The 26,034-nt window shown below is 36.7% G+C and overlaps 1 protein-coding gene across 1 annotated transcript in view; it reads left to right on the top strand.

Moving 5' to 3' along the window:
* Window positions 1-26,034, top strand: part of RGS18 (regulator of G protein signaling 18) — a 265,614-nt gene that overhangs the window by 226,907 nt on the left and 12,673 nt on the right. The window contains 1 exon segment of the mRNA XM_053693103.1: window positions 462-628. Within this exon segment, the coding sequence (XP_053549078.1) occupies window positions 462-628 (167 nt within the window).

Raw genomic sequence — 26,034 nt, 5'->3', positions numbered from 1 at the left:
GTCCCTTTACATAGATTAAATGGTAGCTCTCATAAATGTTTTCTTTTAAAGAGATTACAGTTTTTAATACAATCTGTATAGCATTCATTCAGCTGTATACCTTTTGCATGTTTATGTTTGTGTGTGTGTATGTGTGTGTGTGAGAGTGTGTATGTGTGTGCGAGAGTGTATGTGTGTGTGTGTGTGTGTGTGTGTATGTATGTGTGTGTGTGTGTGAGAGTGTGTATGTGTGTGTGTGTGTGTGTATGTGTGTGTGTGTGTGTGTGTGTGTATGTGTGTGTGTGAAAGTGTGTATGTGTGTGTGTGTATGTGTGTGTGTGTATGTGTGTGTGTGTGTGTGTATGTGAGTGTGTATGTGTGTGTGTGTGTGTGTGAGAGTGTGTGTGTGTATGTGTGTGTGTGTGAGAGTGTGTGAGAGTGTGTATGTGTCATATTAATTAAATACCCTTTATATTTTACAGACGGTCTAGAAGCTTTTAAAAAGTTCTTAAAAATGGAATTCAGCGATGAAAACATTGAGTTTTGGTTGGCATGTGAGGATTACAAAACCAGTGACTCCATTAACCAACTTCAAAATAAATCCAAGATAATCTATGAAAAATATATTCAGAAGGAATCCCCTCTAGAGGTGAGAAAACACACATTATACTAATAATTGTTAAATGACCAGTAATTACAGTAGATTTGCATTGCACTTAGTCTGAACTTCAAATAAGTAGCAGATTATTTTTCTGACAAATTTCAAATTTATGTCTATTTCCACTCCTCATGCATCATTGACAGCCATCAGCCAATTACATATGCATATACGTATATTCTGTGAATTTGTGCCCATGCTCAGAAGAAGCAGGTGTCTCAAAAAGTATAACTATAAAAAGAGTGTGCACATTAAATGAAGTAAATTGGAAAGGTCTTTACAATTGCATGATCTATCTGAATCATCAAAGTTTAATTTAGACTTGAGTGTCCCTTTAATCATATGCTGAGCACATTAGTAAAATATCTGAACATTCTTAGTTCACCATTGAATACTTAAGAGTTCCAAATAAGAAGTGAATTAGACTGTTATTCATTTTATTTATAGACTCTGTTTGGTTTGACAATGGGAATTCAAATTATTATTTTGAAATTGATGTAAGATGCAAGATGAAGAATACAAGCATTTTACTAGAGTAGCATTCAAATTGTAAGCCCACAATCAGAACTGGTGCAAAACTCAACCTGAAAGTGACTTTGTGTCTTAATTGCAACACTAACATTCTATATGTCATTATTTCAACTAAAACATTTTAAAGAGACAGTCTACACTAGAATTTTTATTGTTATTACCCAGTCCCTATTTTTGCATAACCAACACAGTTGTATTAATATACATCTTACCTCTGTGATTATCTTGAATCTAAGCCATATATTGCCCCTTTGTTTCAGTTCTTTTGACAGACTTGCATTTTAGCCAATCAGTGCTGACTCCTAGGTAACTCCACGGGCGTGACACATGAACTAACGCCCTCTAGTTGTGAATAAATGTCAAAATGCATTCAAATAAGAGGTGGCCTTCAAGGGCTAAGAAATTAGCAAATGAGCCTCCTATGTTTAGCTTTCAACTAAGAATATCAAAAGAACAAAGCAAACTTGATGATTAAAGTACAATGGAAAGTTGTTTAAAATTACATGCCCTATCTGAATCATGAAAGTTTATTTTGACTAGACTGTCCGTTTAACATTACATTTCTTTTGTTAACATGTCCCAAGAGTCTAATAATCTAAAGCTCTCCACTCTGGCACTGTGAGGTCCCTAAAATAATTTTCTAATGGAAAATATTACCATATGACCTGTTGTGTGGTTTTTAATGATCCGACCCCATGTCACAACCGCAATAAAAATGTTGTATCTATTTAACATTAAGTGTGCAATAAATTAGTGCTTCACTTGTAATATAGCCCTAAATCAGTGCACTTATGCTATTTTTAGTGGTAGAATGATTACATTTTAGGCGTATCAGCTTAAAATTAGCAAACTTGTAACAAGTATTTACTACTAATACTGAAGATAAAAGTGAGGACCTGTGGGTTGGTTAACACATCCAGTTATTATTGTAGCACCTACAATTCTCAGAAGTTAGAAGTCAACAAGCATTAATCTACAAGGCACTATACTACCCAGAACAAGAGACATACATAGGAGAATTCTGTATTTAAAGGGAAAGTATACGGTAAATCCCCCACCCCTTTTTCATTGTGTTCCCAATTATCTATTTTACCTTCTGCAGTGCATTCAGTTGATTACAAGCAGTTTTTTAGCACTATTTTGTAATTTGAATAAGACGATTTTGCCTGTTATATCCCTCTATACTGAAAATGTCAGCATTGGCTATTGAAAGGCTGTGTATACATAATGCCAAGAAGAACGTACACTCACAGTGGGGTAGGAGAGATAAGTACTAAAATGTCCATTTTCCATTGTTCTCTGTAGGTATACAGACAGAGATAAGATAATGAGGCTTTGTGTGTGTGTATAAAGAGTGTGATAAGGAGAATCGATCCCCCTGTAAAATCCATTTTAATGGATTGTGATTTCAAAGAGAAAAATAGTTCATATACAAAAAAAACACCATCATAAAAATAATATCTCATACTCTTCAGCTGGTATAACAAGTCATTGGAAACACATAAGCAACTTTCTAATGTATTACTATTATAACATTTTCTTCGTTCTCTTAGTATCTTTATTTGAAAAGCATGAATGTACGTTTGGAAGCTGGATCATTATAAGTTCAGCACTTGGGTAGCGCTTGCTGATTGGTGGCTTAATGTACAGTACATTGTCCATTTAAATAAAAAAAAAAAATTATTTGGAAATAATCTCATAGCCCGTGAGTATCACTAACCACTATTGGTATGTAGCTTTCTGAAAAATTTCAGTAGTACCACCAATTAGGATTGCCAGCTGTCCTCCACAAAAGTACTTGACAACTTGCAGGTGACTGGGGATGGGCAGTAGGTGGGAAATACCAACTTTTCCCAAAAGCTTAACTGATGTGTGGCCCTAGATGCTGCCATATTGTTTATGCCAAATCAATAATTCTATTACCTTGGCTGTCAACCACTTATTTTATGCTCCCCTTTGGTTGCCAGTAACACACAAAGAACAATGGTTTTACATCTATTGCTGATGGTAACACACATAGAGAAGTGAGGTTACATCTCCAAAGAGGCTGTGAGTAATAAACACAGTACCCTGAATTTAGATCCAAAGGCTACCAGTGCTAACAGATAAGATGGTGTATTAGTTATCCTCCTTAGATGTACCTGACATCTAGGCGACTAAGAGCCAATGATCTAAACCTCAGTTTTCAGACATGGTATTTCTCACCAACCCTCGCAGAGGCGAGTGACGAGATGTCTCCTATTAAAGGTAATGGAGCTCACTGAAATGGATACTTCACTCCGAGGGACACAGCAGTAAGCAGGGGGAGAACTTTAAAATTAAATCCTGCAGCTATTATAAATATAAATCAGATTACACCTCTTTCTGTGTATAGCATGTTACAATAGCCTACATTTCTGTATGCATATGTTTGTCTATTAGGGTTATAAGTAGGGTTGCACCGATACCATTTTTTTATGACTGAGTACAAGTACCGATACTTGTTTTCAAATACTCGCAGATACCAATTACCGATACTTTTTTTTTTTAATGTCATGTGACAGTTTACCAAGCACAATACAGACTAATTATTTAAGATTCCTTCTTTATAATTATAGAGGACTGTAATTCAAAAGACATTATGAAATTATAAAACAGTTTTATTTGTCAAAAGTTTACTGAACATGTTTATTAATAAAAAATATTACAATAAAATATTAAATTTAAAGGGGTGATGCAATTGGGTTGTAGGGCTGTTATATAACATCAATCTGACATTTGTATGGAGGTTCGACTCTAAGTTGAACAGTCTTTCACTTTCCACCATACTGCATGGGGCAGAAAGATATTTTTGGGCCATTTTAGTCAGAGCTGGAAATTTGTTTATTAACTGCCCAGTACTTCAGGGGTTTGTCTGAACGAGGTACAGTGATCTCTACTACAGTAATTCAAATAATAGCAATTTGTATTGGCAGAACAGTAGTAAACAATTTTTAGTTTAGTCTCCACTCCAGTTTAAAATGAAATGGGAACATGCAGTTTGAAAAAAACGCCACAAGATAGCATATGGGTAGGAAGTGGAGGTAATCGGTTTTAAGTATCGGTGCATTTGCATGAGTACAAGTACTCATGCAAATACTTGGTATCGGTACCGATACCGATACTAGTAGCGGTGCAACCCTAGTTATAAGTATTTTGTGTGTTTTGAGACAAGCTTGCCACTTTTTAGTTGGCAATAAAAAATAGTGAGATCTGAAGTGGGAAAATCTTTACAAAATTACGTTGGGATTAGAGAGAAAATTTCATATACGCCCATGGAACACCCATGTTCAGACCATTTTACGAAAAAACTGTTACATTTTGTTTTGTTCTTTTGTACTAAATTATGATTTACGCTGTGCATAGGTAATACAATGTATTCCTGTGTAATTTTACATACACATTTTATGTTTTTTGCTAAAATATGATTTTTGGTGAACAATTTTGTTATGATTTTTGATCCACTTTAATACAAAAGTTTCCTGCATATTTTTGTGTGAATGGTTCAATTATTTGTTTTATATGATGCTTAAATGACAAATTTTATTGTGCACTTTTCATAAGAAAATTGAGTATACGTCCCTTAGAGAGACAACCTGTTTTCAGGGCAAAAAATGGCTTTAGATAATTCCACCAGTGACATAGAAGTACTGGCAAGCATTCTTAAATAATCTCACCATCCCAGAGAGCTTTAGATAATCAGGCCCCTATTTGTCAAGGTATAGGTAACATATAAAATAAGCTTTACACACCACCAAAAACAAGAGATTTCATATTATAAATCAATATAGGTGGCAGTAAGGAGCATTAAACCCCAAAAAAATTATTTTATGATTCAGAGAATACAGTTTTTAAACAACATTCCATTTACTTCTAGTAACTGATTTAGTTAATTATTTTGATATCCTTTGTTGAAGAAATAGCAATGAACATGGGTGAGCTAATCACACAAGGCATCTTTGTGCAGCCACCAATCGGCAGCTACTTGAGCCTATCTAGATAGGCTTTTCAGCAAAGAATATCAAGAGTCGGAAGCAAATTAGATAATAGAAGTAAATTAGAAAGATGTTTAAAATTGAATGCTCTGTCTAAGTTATGAAAGAAAACATTTGGGCTTCATGTCCCTTTAAGCCACAATGTTGCTCCCCAATATTTTTATTTCAACCCCTCTCCTCATCTTCCCCATTAGGACACACAGATTGTCCCTGTTCTTTGTAACTGGTTAATCCCTCTTTTCTGTGTATATGTTCTTTAGCCTGTGTATTTATGCATAATTTTTACATAAATCATTTAAAATAATTTACAGATAGTTTTTATAAAATAATATAGCTTTTTTTCAGTTGCTACATTGCTTAACAAATATAAGAGATGCAACTTTTTCATGAAACTTATAGGATCTTATCAAAACTTCTTTTAAAGTTGCATATGAAGCTTTGGAGCGTCTTCGGTGCAGGCTCACAGGAGAAAGCCAGCAGCCAATACTTAAGAAGAAGTAGGTATCAGAGCACTGCTTCCTAACCTATATGCCAGCTCTTAGCTGGCACATTAAAATCACCCCAGAAAACTCAGACCAGGGTAAATGACAGCAAACTGGGATGATTGACAGCCACTGCTAGCAGCAGTCGCTTGTGTAATGTAAATTGTGGGCAGCGTACTAATGGCTGGATAGGTTCACTTCCTTCTGGACGTTGTTTAACATTAATACAGCTCACAATGGGGTAGATCCCCCAGTCATTTTCAATCCTGTTTATCTGCTTTTTTTTTTGGATCCCTGTTTTTCAAGTTTGGAGCAACATCATTTACATACTGGAAAACATTTCAATCGGATTTGATCAGAGGAAATATTAACCTTATGATGAATGGACACTAAATTCTTTGGAGATCACTATTTTAGATGTATATATAAATATATAGCAAAGATCCAATAAGAATATAGTCAGCACTATTGTATAGCCCATTGGTAGTAGGTGAAACGGCCATTTACATATGTATATGTATTAATAATAATAGTAATTAAAATATATATATGAATAGCGATTTAAAAATACTTATACTATATATATATATATATATATGTATTCGAGAAAAAGTCAGAGGGGAAGCAACTGCTGTTTGAGCTATATTTAATATTCTAGTTTCAGACTAATAAACGTCTATATAAAAGAATTTGGTGCAGACCCTTCTTATAAATGACATGGGGCAGGAAAGAAAGAGGAGACGAGAACGAAATCTTGTCTATTAAAAGACAGGGAAATCAGCACTCTTTTTAGAAATTAGAAAAAAGCTCAAAAATATATATACTTCAAAAGTGATTATTTAATTGTGGATTGGTGACATCTCCCCGTGAGGGACACCATCAGTCATACAAAATGATTAATGGGATCTAAGAGGTTAATTATAGAACTCTTGCATCAGTACAAATAATATCAACATTTAAACAGAGCAGTATTGCAAAGTCTTGAGAAAGGTCCCTGAGGACCGAAACGCGTTGGCTATATACTGGTATTGCAGCTCAGAATATATCTGGTGAGTAGAATACTTATATTGCTTTTTTATGGTGATTTTATTGCACTATGTCCGTTTTCTGTACACTTTTATAGGTACAGGAGGATATCCCAACACACTGATATACCCTTTGAGAAGAGGAACATCATCCCAGCACCTTATACATTCACATTTGGAATAATTTTGAGCTATCCACAACTATTCTATTATTCTATTTGAACATTTCATTTGAACATTTCATTTGTAAGGCTTTTTCTATATATATTTTATATATTTTTTTTTCTTCATCACAAGAATTCACAATTTGCAAGGACAATCTTAGGCTACTTTTTGGATACATTTTTAGGTGTACTCCAATATATCGATTCATTTTTCTCACACATGGGTTGCTGATCACAACTCATATATATATATATTTATATTTTTATATTTTTAGACTTTTATATTTTAATTTTTATTTTCTATATTTTTATATAATTTTCTCACATTTTTTCACCCATTCTTTCAAATTTTTTCACTTTTTTACCTGGATTGGAGATTTTTACACATAAAATATATATATATATATATATATATATATATATATATATATATATATATATATATATATATATATATATATTTGGACTACCACTCACTTATATTTTTAAACATTTATCTTTGGTCACTCAGCTTTGGACACTTAATTAATTTTCTGGACACTAAATAATAATAATTTTTTGGAGATATATATTTTTTTGGATTTTTTTGGATATTTTTTGGATATTCATTTCTGTATGGGACATTACTTATTGGACATTGTATGGGACATTCCATTAGATTGGATACCAATTCTATAACAGTGATTCTCTAAGGTTAACACTCTTGGATTATCCTCACTATAGAGTCTTGCCTATAGCTCAACCTTTTCAAACATCAGTATATATATATATATATATATAATTATATATATATATATATATATATATATATATATATATATATATATATATATATATTATACATATATATATATATACACATAGAGAGATTTTTTTCTACATATATTCACTAGTTTTTTTTCTACATATATTCGCTCAATTTTAAATTGCAATTTTATTTTAAATAAAACGATTGTTAGATTTTGTTCACAATTTGATAATTTTGTATTCTATTATACATACACATCCATTTTTATATATCAAATTTTTATATAACGAATATTCCTACTAGTCGTGCACACCATCTACCTGGCATTTTATCTGTACCTTGGCATTTTATCTCTTATTCACACATCGGAATCTGGTTGGGAGACTCCGCCTTTATGAGGTATAGCTTGTATGGTATTATTGTGGCACTGAAAGATATTTACTTGTTTGAACTATTATTCCATGCAGCAACAAAGCTCAATTCAAAGCGATGTATGAGGCAGCGTTTAGACAATATGCAGTTTTTTATGAGTGACATTTCCAATTCATTTACTTATTACCCTCAACAGGGAAAATCATGCACAGGATTACTCTCTACTCATAGTACACTTTTGTATGACAGATCTCCCTCTGCTTATCAACTGCAAAGTTCTTATGACAGGTCTCCCTGCTGTTAATTGTTGCAAAGTTCATACAACCTTATTGCCATAAGGCAGATGCTGGAAACCGTGTATACCCTTCTTGAGAATACTTTTCTCCGTATGATCCGTGCTCATTGAGCAATCTGCTCCGAAAGATGCCACAGTTCTCAAGTCAGGGTTCTGCGATCCTGAGCGTGCATCACCTGCACCGGTCTGCTAGCCAATGCTGATGCGCCTTTCACCTGTTCGTCTGTTTGTAAGACCGGGCTTCGTCAGGGCGTTTGGAATAGGGACGCTTACGTCCCTATTTATGTAAACGTCTATAGCGCCTCTGCTGGTGGGTGAAAATAACTTGATACTTAGTGTCTGACACTTATACAAATGTAAATAGCAATCACAAGTATGTACATTGAGCATCTTCAAATTGTAGATGTCTTATGTGCCTAATGAAAACATTAACAACTACATAGTTATTTTTTGAAAATGTTTGTTATTTTTAGAAACATCTTATAGGAGCCCTTTAGTTATAAGAAGCAAGCCATGTCTAGCTTGTCATTAAGGCCATTAGGGAATTGGGTCTCTAGGATCAAGATCCATCTGCATTCCTTTCTTAGGAGGACTTTGTCATTGTCTCCTCCTCTACCATTGTGATGCCCGTGTCTATGCCAACAAAGAGTTTGGAACACACACTGGGAAAGTGTAAAAGCTAAAACACTTTCTAAATTGTAATTTACTTACTATCCTGTGACTGCCCATGTTTTTACGTGGGCAAAACAAGAAGGGTCATAAAAGATCGCATTACTGAACATCGTGATGATGTTAAGAACAAAAATCAAAAAGTAATGTTGCAAGGACACTTCGAGATTTTTCATGAGTGCAATCTGACTCTCTAAAATTTGTTGGCATAGACAGGGGCATCACAAATGGTTAGAAGAAGATACAATGACAAAGTCCTCCTAAGAAAGGAATGCCGATGGATCTCGATCCTATAGACCCAATATCCCTATGGCCTTAATGACAAGCTAGACATGGCTTGCTTCTTATAACTAAAAGGGGCTCCTATAAGATGTTTCTAAAAATAACAAACTTTTAAAAAAAAACTATGTAGTTGTTAATGTTTTCGTTAGGCACATAAGACATCTACAATTTGAAGATGCTCAATGTACATACTTGTGATTGCTATATACATTTGTATAAGTGTCAGACACTAAGTATCAAGTTATTTTCACCCACCAGCAGAGGCGCTATAGACATTTACATAAATAGGGACGTAAGCATCCCTATTCCAAACGCCCTGACGAAGCCCGGTCTTACAAACAGACGAGCGGATGAAACACGCGCCGGCATTGGCTGAGCTGACCGGCGCAGGGGTGATGCACGCTCAGCATAGCAGAACCCTGACTTGAGAACTGTGGCGTCTTTCGGAGCAGGTTGCTCAACGAGCACGAATCATACGGAGAAAAATATTCTCAAGAAGGGTATACACGGTTTCCAGCATCTGCCTTATGGCAATAAGGTCGTATGAACTTTGCAACAATTAACAGCAGGGAGAACCTGTCGTAAGAACTTTGCAGTTGATAAACAGAGGGAGATCTGTCATACAAAAGTGTACTATGAGTAGAGAGTAACCCCTGTGCAGGATTTCCTGTCGACGGTTATCGGCCAATGAATTGGAACTGTCACTCATAAAAAACTGCATATTGTCTAAACGCTGCCTCATACATCTCTTTGAATTGAGCTTTGTTGCTGCATGAACGCTTTTGCAAGGATATAAACATGATATGCTCACAACCATTGCTGCTCATGTTGCTCACTAACCGTGATATGCTTTCATTCTGCATGCTCCTTATTTCTTTATGTACATATTCAGGTGGATTGATCACTAAGACTACTTAGATCCCATTTCTTTCCTGCCCAGCGTCTACCTCTAGCATTGGAGTGCTGTGGGCAGCAGAATGTAGTTTGTCTAGACAACATACCGCCTTTAATATACTGCTGTGACTGCTAATGTACTTTGCAATACTGCTCTGTTTAAATGTTGATATTATTTGTACTGATGCGAAGAGTTCTATAATTAACCTCTAGATCCCATTAATCATCTGCCCAGACTATAACCATCCGTGTATTTTCAGATTGGGGGTTCTGTGTGCAGTAGGGTGTAGTAGGCTAATTAAGACCCTTGCCACTATTCAGCTGAAATTTGCAGCTTTGTGATCTATCTGCGCCTGTGTGCATCCCTGACCGGTCAGGTTCATTATGTAATTTGCATATAATTATTATACTATGTATGGTTTGTAATATTTTATGTTCTTGGGTATATGAATTTCGGAGTTGAACATTTTGTATGGCTGATGGTGTCCTCACGGGGTGAGATGTCACCAATCCACAATTAAATAATCACTTTTGAGGTATATATATTTTTGGAGCTTTTTTCCAATTTTTTTAAAAGAGTGCTAGATTTCCCTGTCTTTAATAGACAAGATCTCGTCTTGTCTACTCTTTCTTTCCTGGCCCCATGTCATATATATGTATGCTAATTGCAAGATTCAGCACTCTCACAGACTTTCAATAGTATTAATACCAAGGGTGGTGCATCAGAAATAATATAGATGAATGAAGAAAATGCAACTCTCTGGATTTATAAATTCAACAAACTTTACTACGTGACGTTTTGAGGTTTTCACCCCTTCCTCAGACAAAAAAATCTGTGAACAATGAAACAATTTAAATACATTCAAAGCCCCTCCCCACAGTGCTCCACCAATAACATGTTTAACCAACACAGCATGTGCTATCATCAGTGTACTGTGTAATAACAATTCTATTCCAACCTATTAATAATATTGTTAATAAGCAGATAATAAACCGTTGTCATATTGATGTGTGCATAGCTAAATAAAGATCCTGTATAGATACAAAAAACATACTAATAGTGTGTATAGGTGTGTGTACAAACGTGTACCTGTATTTCTATTATGCATACTCTTATTACGTTTAATATTCAAAACCAGTATAACAGACTTATTTGTTCATCAACATAGTAATTGGGAAATCGTGTTTATTAGAACCCAATCGTATCTTAAATTGTATGTAGTTAGGATAGTCTTTACTGTGGCTATATAGGCCTTTACAACCCTATGTTCCCCTCATACATTTATTCCATAGCCACAGGAAACATTTGCTTTCGTTTATGGGTTACCTACATATGGGATTACCTACTAATGGCGATACCGTTCTATGTCAGGCTAGATTTAACTAGTCTGATCGTAAGCCCCATGATCGGGTGTGCTGTGTGTTGTTTTACTAACACAAGCACCGTCATCCAATATACGGCTCAATAATTGGCTAGTCTAAGAGGCATCACAGCCATGAGCGTTATGATTATGTTGGTAAGCCCTGCAGCCTCAAGCCCGCGAAACCAGCTGGAGAGTTACGTCAGTCGATACGTTATGGATGGCGTCCTGTGCTACACACTGACTTCTTTACGGCTTGTAAATAAATATCCTAACTATATACAATTTAAGATACGATTGTATTCTAATAAACACGATTTCCTAATTTACTATGTTGATGAAAAAATAAGTCTGTTATACTGGTCTTTGAATATTAAGCATAATTAAGAGTAGGCATAATATAAATACAGGTACACGTTGTGGAAACACGCATCTATACACACTATTAGTTATGCTTTTGTATATATACAGAATCATAATTAGCTATGCACACATTAATATGACTATGTTTTTATTATCTGCTTATTAACAATATTATTATAAGGTTGAAATAGAATTGTTATGACACAGTTACACAGATGATAGCACATGGTTGTGTTGGTAAACATGTTTTTGGTGAAGCACTAAGGGGAGGGGGTTTGAATGTCTTTATATTGTTCCATTGTTCACTGTTTTTTTTGTCTGAGGAAGGGTGTGAAAACCTCGAAATGTCACGTAGTAAAGTTTGTTGAATTTATAAATTAGAGTGCATTTTCTTCATTCACACATACAGTATTATATATATATAATATATATATATTATATATATATATATGTGTGTGTGTGTGTATATATATATATATACTATACTATATATGTCTGTGTGTGTATATGTGTGGTATATATGATATACTATATAATATTTATATAAATATATTAACAAGAAACTATGGAAAACCACCTGTCTTCTAGGGTTTAAATGCAATAGAGGACAATTCAGTTAACATTTTTAAAACTTTATTTTCTATCCAAATAGCAAGGTGATTTTAACAGCAGCATACAGTTTGTTCACAGGAAAGCAAAAGGAACTGATTCAGTCTTTGAAACAAGCTTCCAAAACCGCATATCTTTGTCTGCATTGTCTGCAGCAATACAAATGTCCTTTACAGAATGTAACAGCAAACAGAAATCCAGGAAAACGTTTAGTACATCATTTTTTCACAACACATCATATCAGGCCTCCTACCTGGCTGTAATCTACCTATCTAGAGAAATGCTTCCCTTTTAAACCATAGGAGCAGTATGCATGAGCCACACCTGAGTTTTAATTGTCTTAACAGCTGTAAGGTGTTCACAACTAAAAAAACACTAATCACTTCCCTGGGGTTTTCTTAGCAAAATGGTAAAGGGAAATGTATTAAACTTGGGTCTAATATATACTCCCTCTATCACCAAACCAGACTTTCTGTCTCACACACTCCCCCCAGCTCACACTTGGTGGAGTGAGAGACCATAGACATTAAAGAGTGTACCCTTGAAAGACCATCAGCATTCCATGCAAAAGACCTGTTCTGTGCTCAACAAGAAATGAAAAGGCCTGCAGACTAAGAAACCATCTAGTCACTCTTGCATTCCTCTCTTTATTCTGACTCATCCATTTGAGAGGAGCCATGATCTGTAATCAACCTGAATTTCCTCCCCAAACAAATAGTAACAAAGAGACTTCAAAGCCCACTTAATAGCTAAACATTCTTTTTCAACAATAAGAGTAATTTTTCTCTCGGTTTAATTTTCAACTAAGAAATAATACAGGATGCTCCTCCCCTTGGTACAACTTGGGAAAGAACAGCCCCGACAACCAACATCAGAAGCATCAGTCTGCACTATAAAATTCTTTACAAAAATCTGGAGTTACCAAAACTGGATAGGCACACAGGGCATCTTTCAAATAGCTTAAAAGCCTTGTCTGCTTCTGTAGACCATTTTAACCATCACTGGTGATTTTGCCTTTGTAAGATCAGTTAAAGGAGCAAGCTATTGTAGCAAAATCTGGAATAAACCTTCTATAAATACCCAGTCAAATCCAAAAAAGCTCTAACTTGTTTCTTAGTTAGGGGCTGGGGCCAGTTTTGTATGGCTTCTATTTTAGTTGTCTGTGGCTTAACTAATCCTCTCCCAATTGTATATCCCAAGTACTTTGCTTCCTCTTAAACCTATGGTACATTTTGAAGGATTCACAGTAAAGCCAGCAGAGAAAATGGAGTTAAGAACTGCCTGAAACTTTTGGGAGATGTGATTCCCAATCTGTACTATAAATGATTACATTATCAAGATACAACTGCAGAATGGGGCTTTAGGAATTCTATCCATCATTCTCTGAAATGTTGCCAGGAGCACCATGTAGCCCAATAATGGCAAAACTGTATACTGAAACAACCCATCTGGAGTTGAAAAAGCAGTTTTCTCCTTTGCCTGATCAGTGAGGGGTACCTGCCAATAGCCTTTTGTTAAATCAATTGTTGTTAAATAACGTGCTTTTCCTAGTTTTTCTATTAACTCATCAACCCTAGGCATTGGGTAGGTATCAAATTTTGAATTACAATTTAAATTAACGATAATCGTTATAATATCGTAAAGTACCATCTGGTTTAGGAACTAAAACAATTGGACTGCTCCAATCACTGTATGATTCTTCAATCACACCCACGTTTTAACATTTTTTCCACCTCCAATTTAATAGCCTCCCTACGGGCTTCAGGATTCTCTATAGGGTTTAAGGGAAACTTTATTCCCTTGGTTCTGTAACTATGTCATCTTTTAATTACGTTAGTTCTCCCTGCATCATGGAAAAAAAACTCTCTGTTCCTTCTAATAAAGTCATTGACCTCTTGCTTTTGATGTACAGATAGGGTTGAGAAAAATTTACCTCTGGCTCAGTAACAGGGTATCTCTGTTGTATTTTCGCATACAAAACCTTCCTATCCTTCCAGGGCTTCAGTAAATGAATGTGATATATCTGTTCAGGTTTTCTTCTCCCTGGCTGACTCACCTTATAGTTTTACATCTCCATACCTTTTCAATTATCTCATATGGGCCTTGCCAAGTAGCCAAAAATTTATTTTCTACTGTAGGGATTAAAACTAGTACCCTGTCACCAGGCTTAAACACTCTAACCTATCATTTCGATATAACTGTGTTTTTGTGCTTCTTGGGCTTTTCCCATATGTTCCCTAACTATGGGCATGACAGCCTCTCCATTCGATCTTGCATTTGAGATATATGCTCATAGCACTTCTATAGGGTATAAGTTTCCCTGTTCCCATGTCTCTTTAACAATATCAAGTAACCCACTTGGATGTTTGTTCACACAGTTTGTTCACAGGTAAGGCAAAAGGAACAGATTCGGTCTTTGCACAAGCTTCCCAAAACAGCTATCTCTGCCTGCATTGTCTGCAGCAATACAAATGTCCTTTACAGAATGTAACAGCAAACAGAAATCCAGCAAAATGTTTAGTACAGATCAATTTTTCACAACACATCAATATTCAGGCCTCCTGCCTGGCTGTAATCTACTTATCCAGAGAAATGCTTCCCTTTTAAACCAATGAGGCAAGTAATCATCAGCTACACCCCTGAGTTTAATTGTCTTTAACAGCTGTAAGGTGTTCACAACTAAACAACACTAATCACTTCCCTGGGGTTTCTTAGCAAAATGGTAAAGTGAAATGTATTAAACTTGGTCTAATATATACTCCCTCTATCACCCAAACCAGACTTTCTGTCACAATATATATAAACACAGTCCAGCAATTGCACCTCTCAGGATTTAAATCACGGCAAACAAAGTATTCACTCCTTCCTCAGACAATCTAAAAGTGATCAAAACAGTGCTTAAATGAGCATACAGCTCCCACTTCCCCTGCATCCAATCACAAAACAGTATCACAAATCATCATCATTGTATACAGGTGATAATATCAACACAACAATAAGGACATAGAAAAAATGTCAATAAAAATCAGGGATATGTACTACCAAAAGTGCAAATTATATTCCTAGTATTATTAATATGTAGAGTACATACACCTAGTGACAAATTATAACCTCTATACATATAGGAAATTAAACCCAGGAGATTAATCACCACAATAATAATAATAATTATCATTAAAAGTTGTGGCAAAGCCAGGATTTAAGGCCCTAAACATAATAGAGAACTCACCATTTTAGAAATATAGCACCTGCATCCATAATCATTACTGGGCCTAGCATTTATTATATTAAACACATATTGTAAGCCTCCATTTGCAAATCAGACAAAGATTTTCCAGCAGTGGTGCTCTGACGCTGTATGAGGGGAGGCGTGTACCTATATGTCACAGTATGCCCTCAGCCGATAGCAGTGTCCACACTACGATCCGTAAACCACGCCCCCTGCAGCGCAAGATCGGAGCTACACTGTGTAGATGGTGCCTATTTAAATATTCCATATGAGTAGCAGACGGGACAGTGGTGTAAAACCACCTAAAGCTATGTAAAGTTATGTGACACATATAGAAATCCCGGAGTATTGCCTCGGTATATCGCTATAGGGGGGTTTACACCCTATGCACTTCTTCGTTTAAATGGTGTATCACGAAGAAGTGTATTTGATCCAGCACATACATCTGCAAGTATCAAAACTTATACCAGATTGTACTACAAGAGGTTCCAAATATGGACACTAAAATGTATGAGAGCGAACCATTACATCTGAAGAGCAGAGGGCCATTACTGATCTTTCAAAAGATCCCACGATTGTAAATCCTCAAAGCGGACAATGGGGGAGCAATTGTAGTACTTAACTACTCAGATTATAGGGAAGAGATCTGCTCACAGCTGGAAGATCAGTTGGTGTACCGATGTTGGTGGACATCCTACCAAACAGTTCCAGGGAATCATCTCAGAGGTATTGAAATATGGGTTGGAAATAATATGATCTCTAAGGAAACACATGAATGGTTGACTGTGAAATGCCTTATATGTCAAATCCTGTATACCCCTTCCAAAGGTCCATAAGAGCCTAAATAAACCACAAGGCTGGCCCATTGTTTCGGCTAGAGGATCTCTATTAAGCCCATTACCATCTCCAACCATTTGTGAAAACAGATGGCATTCCTATGTCCGTGACTCCTCTGATATCTCCGGTTATTGCCTGAAATTCAGATAGTTGCCCTAATGATTATTTTGGTTGACAATGGATGTTGGCAAGTCTTTATACAATCATCCCACATCAGGGGGGGATGGATGCTGGTCAGAAAGGCCCTATCAAGAAACTCGTAATGTGGGACCCGGAGAGTGAATTCATCATTAAGATCTTACATCTATGTCTAACCTACAATTTCTTTAGATTTTAAACTGAATATTTCCAGCAGATTACAGGAACGGTGATGGGTCTAATATGCCCCAACATACGCAACCTCTATATGGAGGACTATGAGGTCAATGTGATGAAAGTCTATGAAAATCCTAAGGTCAATCATGTACAAGCGTACATTGATGACGTCCTGTTCATCTGGAGAGGTGTGATGAGGATTGTCTCAATTCCTGGTTGGAAAACGCTAAACAGAAATGACCAACGCCTGTGAGGTTCAAAATGGCACATGAATAAGCAGTCAAGTGGATTTCCTCAACCTAAGGATCTTTAAGGATTGGTTAAAACTCGAAACCATGATGTACCATAAACTCATGGACAGGAACTCACTTTTATTAGCAAACAGTCGTCACCCACCATCTCTCATTAAAGCAATACAAAAGCACAGATGTTATAGAGTGGTGAGGAATAATTCCAAACAAGAGGCCTACAAACTCTCCAACTTCAAGAGATGTCCAAGAAATTCTCACAAAGAGGTTATACCTATGACACCATCATAAAGGCACAGAGGGCAGCTAATAAACGTACTAGGCAGGATCTCCTAATAGATCAGCACAAGGAAGCATGAAGACACAGTTGACATTTGTCACCTACTTATACCCCTGTGGTAGATGTACTGGCTAAATCAGTAAGGAAACATTGGAGTCTTCTGACGATGGATGCAACACTACCTTTCCAGACAATGGAACCCCCTAGAATGGGTTTTAGAAGAGGTCGTAATTTACAGGACCTGCTGATACTCACAGATCCTACACATGCATATCTAAAGGAAACATGGTTAAAGACCCAGAAACCGGAATGTTTCAAATGTATCAGCTGCACTACATGTAACTCAATGATCCAGGATGGTTCTTTCCACCACCCACATTCAATCCAGAGATACAAGATTAAGAGTCATCTTACCTGTTCAACTAAATATGTGGTGTATTTACTCAACTGTATTTGTGGGAAATATTATGTGGGTAAAACGGACGATGATATTAAGAAAAGAATAACCAATCATCGGAGCACAATCAGAAAAGCCTTGGAGAGAAGGGATACTGATCAACCATTGGTGCAGCACTTCCTGGAGAAGAATCACACAGTTACGGATCTACGCTTTATACTATAGATCATGTACCCCCCCTAAGACGTGGTGGGGGCAGAAGAAGAAAACTCCTGCAGCTGGGGAACAATGTTGGATATTCACCTTGGGGACTGTCTACCCAGGAGGGTTGAATACTAGCATTGACTGGCATTGCTTTTTATAGATGCATAGGCTATGGGAAGTCAACCTACCATACTCCTTGAAGACATCGGGATGGTCAGTCAATCTTTCTATTACATCTCATCAATGACAGTTCACCGCTTTGTATTACTGATGGTTAGTGTAGTGTAATATAAGGATTTAGTTATTGAGGCTTGTGTTTCCCCCACTTTTCTATCATTTTAGGATACATCTATACCTCATCATACAATATATGGGAGAGGTTAATTACTATCCTCTTTAATAAACTGTTATGCTGCTGTTCATTTAGCAATGATGGAGTAGTTATTTGATAGGCTTTAGATGTAGGTTTGCCATATTTTCTGTTTAACAGTAGTATATAGATAGAGAGGATGTACCCTTTCCCCTACTAATACAATCTCTTCCTTTTCGTTGTGCTAAACGCTATTTGAGAGTGAAGCTCTATGTGTCCTATGTAAGTGGCTGTTCCATTGTGATGAGGATATGTTTTGTTTTTCCCAGCTGTTTGGGGGGTGTGTACATGTATTACCCAATTACGCTATGCCTTTAGTATCAGCCTGCTCCTCGGGGGCATCTTTGGTGTTGCGGGCCATGCCCCTATAGCGATATACCGTAGGCAATACTGTGGGGTGACTGTATGTGTCACATAGCCTTACATAGCTTTAGGTGGTTATACACCACTTCTGCCTGCTACTCATATGGGTTATATTTAAATAGGCACCATCTAAACAGTGTAGCTCCAATCTTGCGCTGCAGGGGGCAGTGGCTTACGGATCGTAGTGTGGACACTGTTATTGGCTGAGGACATACTGTGACATATAGGTACACGCCTCCCTCTCATACAGCATAAGAGCACCACGCTGGAAATCATTGTCTGATTTGCAAATGGAGGCTTACAATATGGTATTTTAATATAATAAATGCATAGGCCCCATAATGATATGGATTGTAGGTGCTATATTTCTAAAACGGTGAGTTCTCTATTTATATTTAGGGCCTTATATCTGGCTTTTGCACAACTTTAATGATAATCATTATTGTGGGTGATTTATTTCCTTGGTTTAATTCCTATATGTATAGAGGTTATAATTTGTCACTAGGTGTATGCACTCTACATATTATTGATAACTAGTGAATATAATTTGCACTTTTTGGGTAGTACATATCCTGTATATTATTGACATTTTTTCTATGTCCTTATTGTCTGTGGGGATATTACTCACCTTTCTACAAAGATGATGATTTGTGATACTGTTGTGTGATTGGATGCAGGGGAAGTTGGTAGAGTCCTGTATGCTCATTTAAGCACTGTTTTGATACACTTTTTGATTATCTGAGGAAGGAGTGAATGCTCCGAAAACGATCACAATAAAGTTTGCTGTGATTTAAATCCAGAGAGTGCAATTGCTGGACTGGGTTTATTGATAACTTTTTGCACCCTGGGTACTTGTCTTTTGGCGATTTGGAGTGCGGCTATTACAACTATATTGACATATACTATATCTATACATATTTCGCATTCTATATGAATGTATCTTTTTTTTCTTCTAACACCTGAGACCACATATTTTTTAAACCCTTATAACTTTTTAAAGGGATAGTAAACCCCAAAATATTATTTTCTGATTTGGATAGAACATTCAATTTTATAACAACTTTCCAATTTACTTCTATTATCAAATTTGCTTCATTCTCTTGTTATCCTTTGCTAAAGGAACAGCATTGCACTACTGGCAGATAGGCTGAACACATCTTGTTATCCAATCACAAGAGACTCAAATGTGTGCAGGCACCAATCAGCAGCAGCTCCCCACTAGTGTAGGATATGTGCGTATTAATAAACGAAAGCACATTTGAAAAAAAAAGTGAATTTAAAAGTTTCTTAAAATTACATTTTCTATCTGAATCATGCATGTTTAATTTTGACTTTTCTATCCCTTTAATGAAATTATATAAAAAAATATATAAGAGTGTGTTATTATGAGTGTGATGTGTTTTGTGCAACTTTTTTGTTGTTGAGCGTAACAGTTAACCAGAGCTCTGAAGTCACACTATCCTGACGCACGTTAAATTCAATTGCGCTCAAGCAAACGTGTTTACTGTAACCTGTAATATGTGCTTCCGTTGCGTGCAATGAGCCACGATAAACCCCTTTTAACTTGTGCGTCACTCATAATTTAGTTCTAAATGGGATCTCTGTCACAAATGACTTATTTGTGATTTGGATTTCACAGCTTGCGGTTTTGATTATTGGTGACCGAGATCTTTTTCACGGGTTTTTACAGGAAACAGAAATTCTCGAAAATCTTATTTTCAAAAATATTGAATTACAGTATGTAGAAACTTGTGTCTCTAACTTCTAACTATATAGAAATTCTGCAAAGACAAACTCTGTTCTATTCACTGAGGTTTGGAACTTTTTGCACTTTTTTAAACCTTGTCACATGACGATTTACAGTATGCAAACTGTTAACATCCTGTTATAGAAGTTTCCTGCAATTTTCCTTGTTTTGGAAATTAGTTTTGTGCAATGTTCTTCACGAATTTAGATGAACATCTTGCCACATCAAAAAGAAACAAGGTTTTCTCTGTTTACTGAAAACAAATAAATAGAAAACACTTAAAGGGACAGTCTACATCAGAATTGTTATTGTTTTAAAACATAGATAATCCCTTTATTACCCGATTTCCCAGTTTTGCATAACCAAACAGTTATAATAATATACTTTTAACCTCTGCGATTATCTTGTATCTAAGCCTCTGCTAAACTGCCCTTTTTTTTCAGTTCTTTTGACTAGACTTTGCAGTCCTAGCCAATCAGTGCCTTGCTCCCAGATAATTATATGATATACGTGAACTAACATCCTCTACGTGGAGAAAAAACTGTTAAAATGCAATCTGAAAAGAGGTGGGCTTCAAGGTCTAAGAAATTAGCATATGAACCTCCTAGGTTTCTCTCTCCCCTCTCTTTTGCGCTTTCTCTTTCCCCCTCTTTTGATCTCTCTTTCCCCCTCTATTTTGCTCTCTTTCCCCCTCTATTTTGCTCTCTCATGCTCTCTCTCTCTCTCTTCTCTATTTTGCTCTCTCTCTCCCCCTCTCTTTTGCTCTCTCTTCCCCTCTCTTTTGTTCTCTCTCCCTTTTCTTTTTCTCACTCTCCGCCCTCTCTTTTGCTCTCTCTCTCTCTTTCCCCCTCTCTTTTACTCTCACTCTCTCTCCTCTTTTGCTCTCTCTCTCCCTCCTCTCTTTTGCTCTCGCCCTCCCTCCTTTCTTTTGCTCTCTCCCTCCCTCCTCTCTTTTGCTCTCTCTCTCCCCCTCCTCTCTTTTGCTCTCTCTCTCTTTTTATTTATTATCTATTGACTTGCATTTTAGCTAATTAGTGCTGTGTTGTGCTGACTCTTAAATAACTCCAGAGGCATGAACACAATGCTATCTATATGGCCCACACGAGCTAGCAGTCTCCTGTTGTGAAAAGCAAATAAAAGAGCATGCGATAAGAGGCTGTCTGTAGTGGCTTAGAAACAGTCAGAAATATAGAGGTTTAAATGTTATAAAGTATATTAACCCCTTCACTACTGGGACTTTCAGAGGACAACTTGCCCAAATTTCCTGAGAGAATTTGTAGCATTTTTGCTGTCACTCCATTTAAACAGAAATAAAGCTTTGGTTTTTTTTATTTGACTGTCAAAACTATATATATATTTTTAAAGTAGACAACCCAAGGTATTGATCTAGGCCCATTTTAGTACTGTATATTTCATTACAACATTTCACCACCAAATGCCATCAAATAAATTTTTATTTTTTCACAATCTTTGGGTTTTTCACTGAAATTATTTACATACTGTTTGTGCAATCCTGGCACAAATGGTTGTAAAAGTTTCTCTGGGATCCCCTTTGTTCAGAAATAGCATATATATATGGCTTTGCCATTGATGTTTGGTAATTAGAAGGCCACTAATTGCAGCTGCGCCCACACTTCTATTATTATTACTATTATTAAAAAGGTTAATTTTAGCTTTAGTGTAGAGATTACCCTCCCACCGGACACTTTCCAACACCTAATCCCTACCAAACAGCTCTCTTCCATCCCACAACCCCCACTGGTCATCCCATCTTAGGTACTGGCAGACATTCTGCCAGTATGAAAATATAATGCTTTTTTTTAATAAAATATTTTTATTTTATTTTGATGTTTTCTGCAGTGCAGGATCCCCCTTATCCCCCAACTTCCCTGATCCCACCTAACAGCTCTCTAAATCTCCCCCTCTAACTATTAGCCACCATCTTTTGTACCGGCAGCTGTCTGCCAGTACCTGTAAACCGTTTTTTTTTTTGTTTTTATTATATATTTTTTTTTACTTATTTTATAATTTTCTGTAGTGTAGTGTCCCTCCCCCCTCCCAGGATCATTAGTTAGGGCACCCCACACCCCCAAAATCCTTTTCTGTAGTGTAGCTGCCCCATCCCTCCCTGTCCCTTTATTTTTTTTCTGTAGAATAGGTCCCTCCCGCTCCCTCCCCCTCCACTGCTAGGCTGCCCAGCCGCCAACCACATACCACCCACACCTCCCGTTGGCAGCAACAGTCTGTAACGATCACACATCTGTTCTCATATGGAAATGGAGCACCAATCATGCTCCAGTTCCATATGCGGCAGATGCCTGGAGCTTCAGGAACTCCAGCTAAGACCTATATATACGTCTTGCAGTACGATAGGCAAATACCGCAAGATATATATAATCACTCATGGTTAGTGTTTGGCTGAAGCCATTTATTATCAATCAACTGTGTTTACTCTTTTTAAATCCTAATGACAACAGAAACTACCCAAATGACCCTGATCAAAGGTTTACATACCCTGATGATTTGGCCTGATAACATGCACACAAGTTGACACAAAGGGGTTTGAATGGCTATTAAAGGTAACCATCCTCACCTGTGATCCGTTTGCTTGTAATTAGTGTGTGTGTATAAAAGGTCAATGAGTTTCTGGACTCTTGACAGACCCTTGCATCTTTCATCCAGTGCTGCACTGACGTTTCTGGATTCTGAGTCATGGGGAAAGAAAAAGAATTGTCAAAGGATCTGTGGGAAAAAGGTAGTTGAACTGTATAAAAGAGGAAAGGGATATAAAAAGATATTCAAGGAATTGAGAATGCAAATCAGCAGTGTTCAAACTCTAATCAAGAAGGGGAAAATGAGGCGTTCTGTTTGATAAAATTCTGCATTCATCTTGCCATCAATTCTGACCAAATTTCCTGTGCCTTTGTAGCTCACACATCCCCAAACCATCAGTAATCCACCTCCATGTTTCACAGTAGGAATGGTGTACCTTTCATCATAGGCCTTGTTGACTCCTCTCCAAATGTAGCGTTTATGGTTGTGGCCAAAAAGCTCAATGATTTTGTGCCATAAGGTTTGAGGCTTGTCTCTGTGCTGTTTCGTGTATTGTAAGCGGGATACTTTGTGACATTTGCGTAATAATGGCTTTCTTTTGGTGACTCGACCATGCAGCCCATCTTTCTTCAAGTGCCTCCTTATTGTGCTTCTTGAAATAGCCACACCACATGTCCTGTATTTCACCTGAAGTTATTTGTGGGTTTGTCTTTGCATCCTGAACAATTTTCCCGGCAATTGTGGCTAAAATTTTAGTTGGTCTACCTGACTGTGGTTTGGTTTCAACAGAACCCCTTATTTTCCACTTCTTTATTAGAGTTTAAACACTGCTGATTTGCATTCTCAATTCCTTGGATATCTTTTTATATCCCTTTCCTGTTTGATACAGTTCAACTACCTTTTCCTGCAGATCCGTTGACAATTCTTTTGCTTTCCTCATGACTCAGAATCCAGAATCTTCAGTTCAGCACTGTATGAAAGATGCAAGGGTCTGTCAGGAGTCCAGAAACTCATTGACCTTTTATACACACACACTGATTACAAGAAGACAGATCACAGGTGAGGATGGTTACCTTTAATTGCCATTCAAACCCCTTTGTGTCAATTTGTGTGCATGTTATCAGGCCAAAATCACCAGGGTATATAAACTTTTGATCAGGGTCCTTTTAAGGGCTATTTGTAATTTAGTATAGGGTAGGGAATTTTATTATTTTGGGGGGCTTTTTTATTTTATTAGGGGGATTAGAGCAGGTGTAATTAGCTTAAAAAAATTGTAATTATTTTTTTATTTTCTGTAATTTAGTGGGGTTTTTTTGTACTTTAGTTTATTTATTTTAATTGTAGTTAGTTATTAGTTATATTAGGGTTTATTTTACAGGTAAGTATTTAGTTTTAAATAGGATTAATTTATTTAATTGTAGTAATTTTATTTTGTTTTATTTAAATTATATTTAAGTTAGGGGGGTTAGACTTAGGGTTAGACTTAGGTATAGGGGTTAATAAATTTAATATAGTAGCGGCGACGTTGGGGGCGGCAGATTAGGGGTTAATAAATTTAGGTAGGTGTCGGTGATGTTAGGGATGGCAGATTAGGGGTTAATAAAATTTAACTATTGTTTGCGAGGCAGGAGTGCAGCGGTTTAGGGGTTAATATATTTATTACAGTGGCGGCAATGTCCGGTCGGCAGATTAGGGGTTAAAAATGTTATTTAAGTGTTTGCGATGTGGGGGGGGGGGGGCTCGGTTTAGGGGTTAATAGGTAGTTTATGGGTGTTAGTGTACTTTGTAGCACTTTAGTTAAGAGTTTTATGTTACGGCGTTAGCCCATAAAACTCTTAACTACTGACTTTTAAATGCGGTAGGAGTCTGGACAGGAGAGGGTTTACCGCTCACTTTTTCCAGTAATCGTAATACCGGCATTAGGAAAATCCCATTAAAAAGATAGGATATGCAATTGACGTAAGGGGATTTGCGGTATGCGAAAATCGCGGAAAAAAAGTGAGCGGTACACCTGTACCTTGCCAGACTCGTAATACCAGCGGGCGTTAAAAAGCAGCGTTGAGACCCCTCAACGCTGCTTTTTAAGGCTAACGCAAGACTCGTAATCTAGGCGTTAGTGTTTACTGTACCTTTTAATATTGTGTCAGTTATTAGTCTTGGCTTGGGAAATATTGTAATTAGTCACAATACACTTTACAGTGAAATATATTCAGGATATCCGCTTATAGCTAAAAAATAAATAATAAATATTAATAGAAAGTAAAAAAGTATGATAAACAGATCATGACCTCAAAGAGCAAAAATATATCATATTATATCAGGTGGGTTTAGTCAGTAAGTAGATTGTGGTCATGAAGCACATTTTTGCTGATTTACAATTTACAATATTCCTGTGTAATTTCTTCTACTCCAGTAATAATAACACAGTCTTAAAACGGGACATTAAACACAAATTGTAAGCTGCATAACAATGTACCTTCATATCTGAGAAAAATTTTTGCAATAATGCAGCTTTATTTTGTCAAATGAGCATATTACTCTGTTTTTTCATTTCACTGATTTCCTTCTCCACCAGAACAAAAGAACCCTTGCTAACCAATCACAAACTAATACACAGATAGAGCATGAACTCTGTCTGCACATTTGCAGTTAAAGGGACGGTAAACCTACCAAATAATGTTATATAATTCTGCACATAGTACAGAATTATATAACATTAGCTTAGCGCCAAGTTTCTAAAGCAAAGGACTACAGAGATATTTTACTACGAAAATTTAATTTTACAGAACGCCGCTCCTGGCTCTACTGAGCGGGTCTGTTTTTTTCCTAAGCGCATTGCAGGCACGCTGTCTAGTCACAGTCTGCCCAATCGCACAATTAAAGTCAATGTAGCTCGCTCCCGCTACCAGACCAGAGCGAGAGCGAACTACATTGAGTTTAATTGCACGATTGGGCTTGCTGTGACCAGACAGCATGCCCGCGATGCGCTTAGGAGAAAAAAACAGACCGTTCAGTAGAGCCAGGAGAGGCGTTCTGTAAAATTAAA

Source organism: Bombina bombina, chromosome 10, assembly GCF_027579735.1.
Source record: "Bombina bombina isolate aBomBom1 chromosome 10, aBomBom1.pri, whole genome shotgun sequence".
NCBI classification, from domain to species: Eukaryota; Metazoa; Chordata; class Amphibia; order Anura; family Bombinatoridae; genus Bombina; species Bombina bombina.
This window is presented reverse-complemented; position numbering and strand designations above follow the sequence as displayed.